The sequence below is a fragment of the Echinops telfairi genome, unplaced genomic scaffold (assembly GCF_000313985.2).
Source record: "Echinops telfairi isolate 266 unplaced genomic scaffold, ASM31398v2 ScPeMD7_655;HRSCAF=1070, whole genome shotgun sequence".
Taxonomy (NCBI): domain Eukaryota; kingdom Metazoa; phylum Chordata; class Mammalia; order Afrosoricida; family Tenrecidae; genus Echinops; species Echinops telfairi.
This window is the reverse complement of record NW_022104553.1, coordinates 19,096,331-19,097,399: the sequence shown is the minus strand read 5'-3', so window position 1 is coordinate 19,097,399 and position 1,069 is coordinate 19,096,331. Positions and strand designations below refer to the sequence as shown.

The window sequence follows — 1,069 nt, the reverse complement described above, 5'->3', positions numbered from 1 at the left end:
TACATCAGCGAGCTCATACTGGTGAGAAACCCTATGTATGCAGTGAGTGTGGGAAAGGCTTTACCACAAACACAACTCTCAGTACTCATCATCAAGTTCATAGTGTAGAGAAACCCTATATATGTACTAATTGTGGCAAAGGTTTCACAGTGCAGAGCCGTCTCACTGTACATGAGCGAATTCATACTGGTGAAAAACCCTATGTATGTAGTGAGTGTGGGAAAGGCTTTACCAGAAACAGTGCTCTCAGGACTCATAAACTAACTCATATTGCAGAGAAGCCTCATATATGTACTGATTGTGGAAAAGGTTTCACAATGCAGAGCCGTCTCACTGTACATGAGCGAGTGCATACTGGTGAGAAACCCTATGTATGCAGTGAGTGTGGGAAAGGCTTTATCAGAAATGGTGCTCTCAGTACTCATAAGCTAAGTCATATTGCAGAGAAACCCCATGTATGTGCTGAATGTGGTAAAGGCTTCATTAACAAGAGCTCTCTCAGTGTTCATCAACGAACTCATACTGGTGAAAAACCCCATGTATGTAGTGAATGTGGAAAACACTTCATTAGTATTAAGAGGCTCAGAATTCATCAGCAAACTCATACTGGTGAAAAACCCCATGTATGTAGTGAATGTGGAAAAGGCTTCACCCAGAAAGGAAATCTCAAAATTCATCTACGAACGCATACTGGAGAAAAGCCCTACGTATGTGGAGAGTGTGGTAAAGCTTTCATTCAGAAGTTATCCCTCATAGGACATCAGAGTTTTCACACAGGGAAGAATCCCTTTGCCTGCAATCAATGTGGAAAATCTTATACCCAGAAGTCAGCACTCAATCAACATCAAAAAGTTCACAAAGAGAAAACCTTCAATCCAGTGAGTGGGACAAAGGTTTCAAGGTTTCAAAGGAAGAGCTTATGTTTCATCAAGGATTTCATATAGGGCAGTTACCGTTTAGCTGCAATGTGTGTGAGAAAACGTTTTCCAGTGCTTCTAAGTTTTCATCACATAAGCAAACACACAAAAGTGAATAAACTTTAAATTCAGTCCCGGTGGGAAACCTCTCC

The 1,069-nt window shown here is 41.2% G+C and overlaps 1 protein-coding gene across 1 annotated transcript; it reads left to right on the top strand.

Annotated features, from left to right (window-relative positions):
• Positions 1 to 2: 2 nt before the first annotated feature.
• LOC115870347 (zinc finger protein 615-like) lies at positions 3 to 1,023 on the top strand (the record flags this gene model as incomplete). Its single annotated transcript, XM_030886293.2, has 1 exon — positions 3 to 1,023. A coding segment is annotated over one exon (942 nt), but the record flags the coding sequence as incomplete, so codon positions are not given.
• Between the last annotated feature and the right edge of the window lie 46 nt (positions 1,024 to 1,069).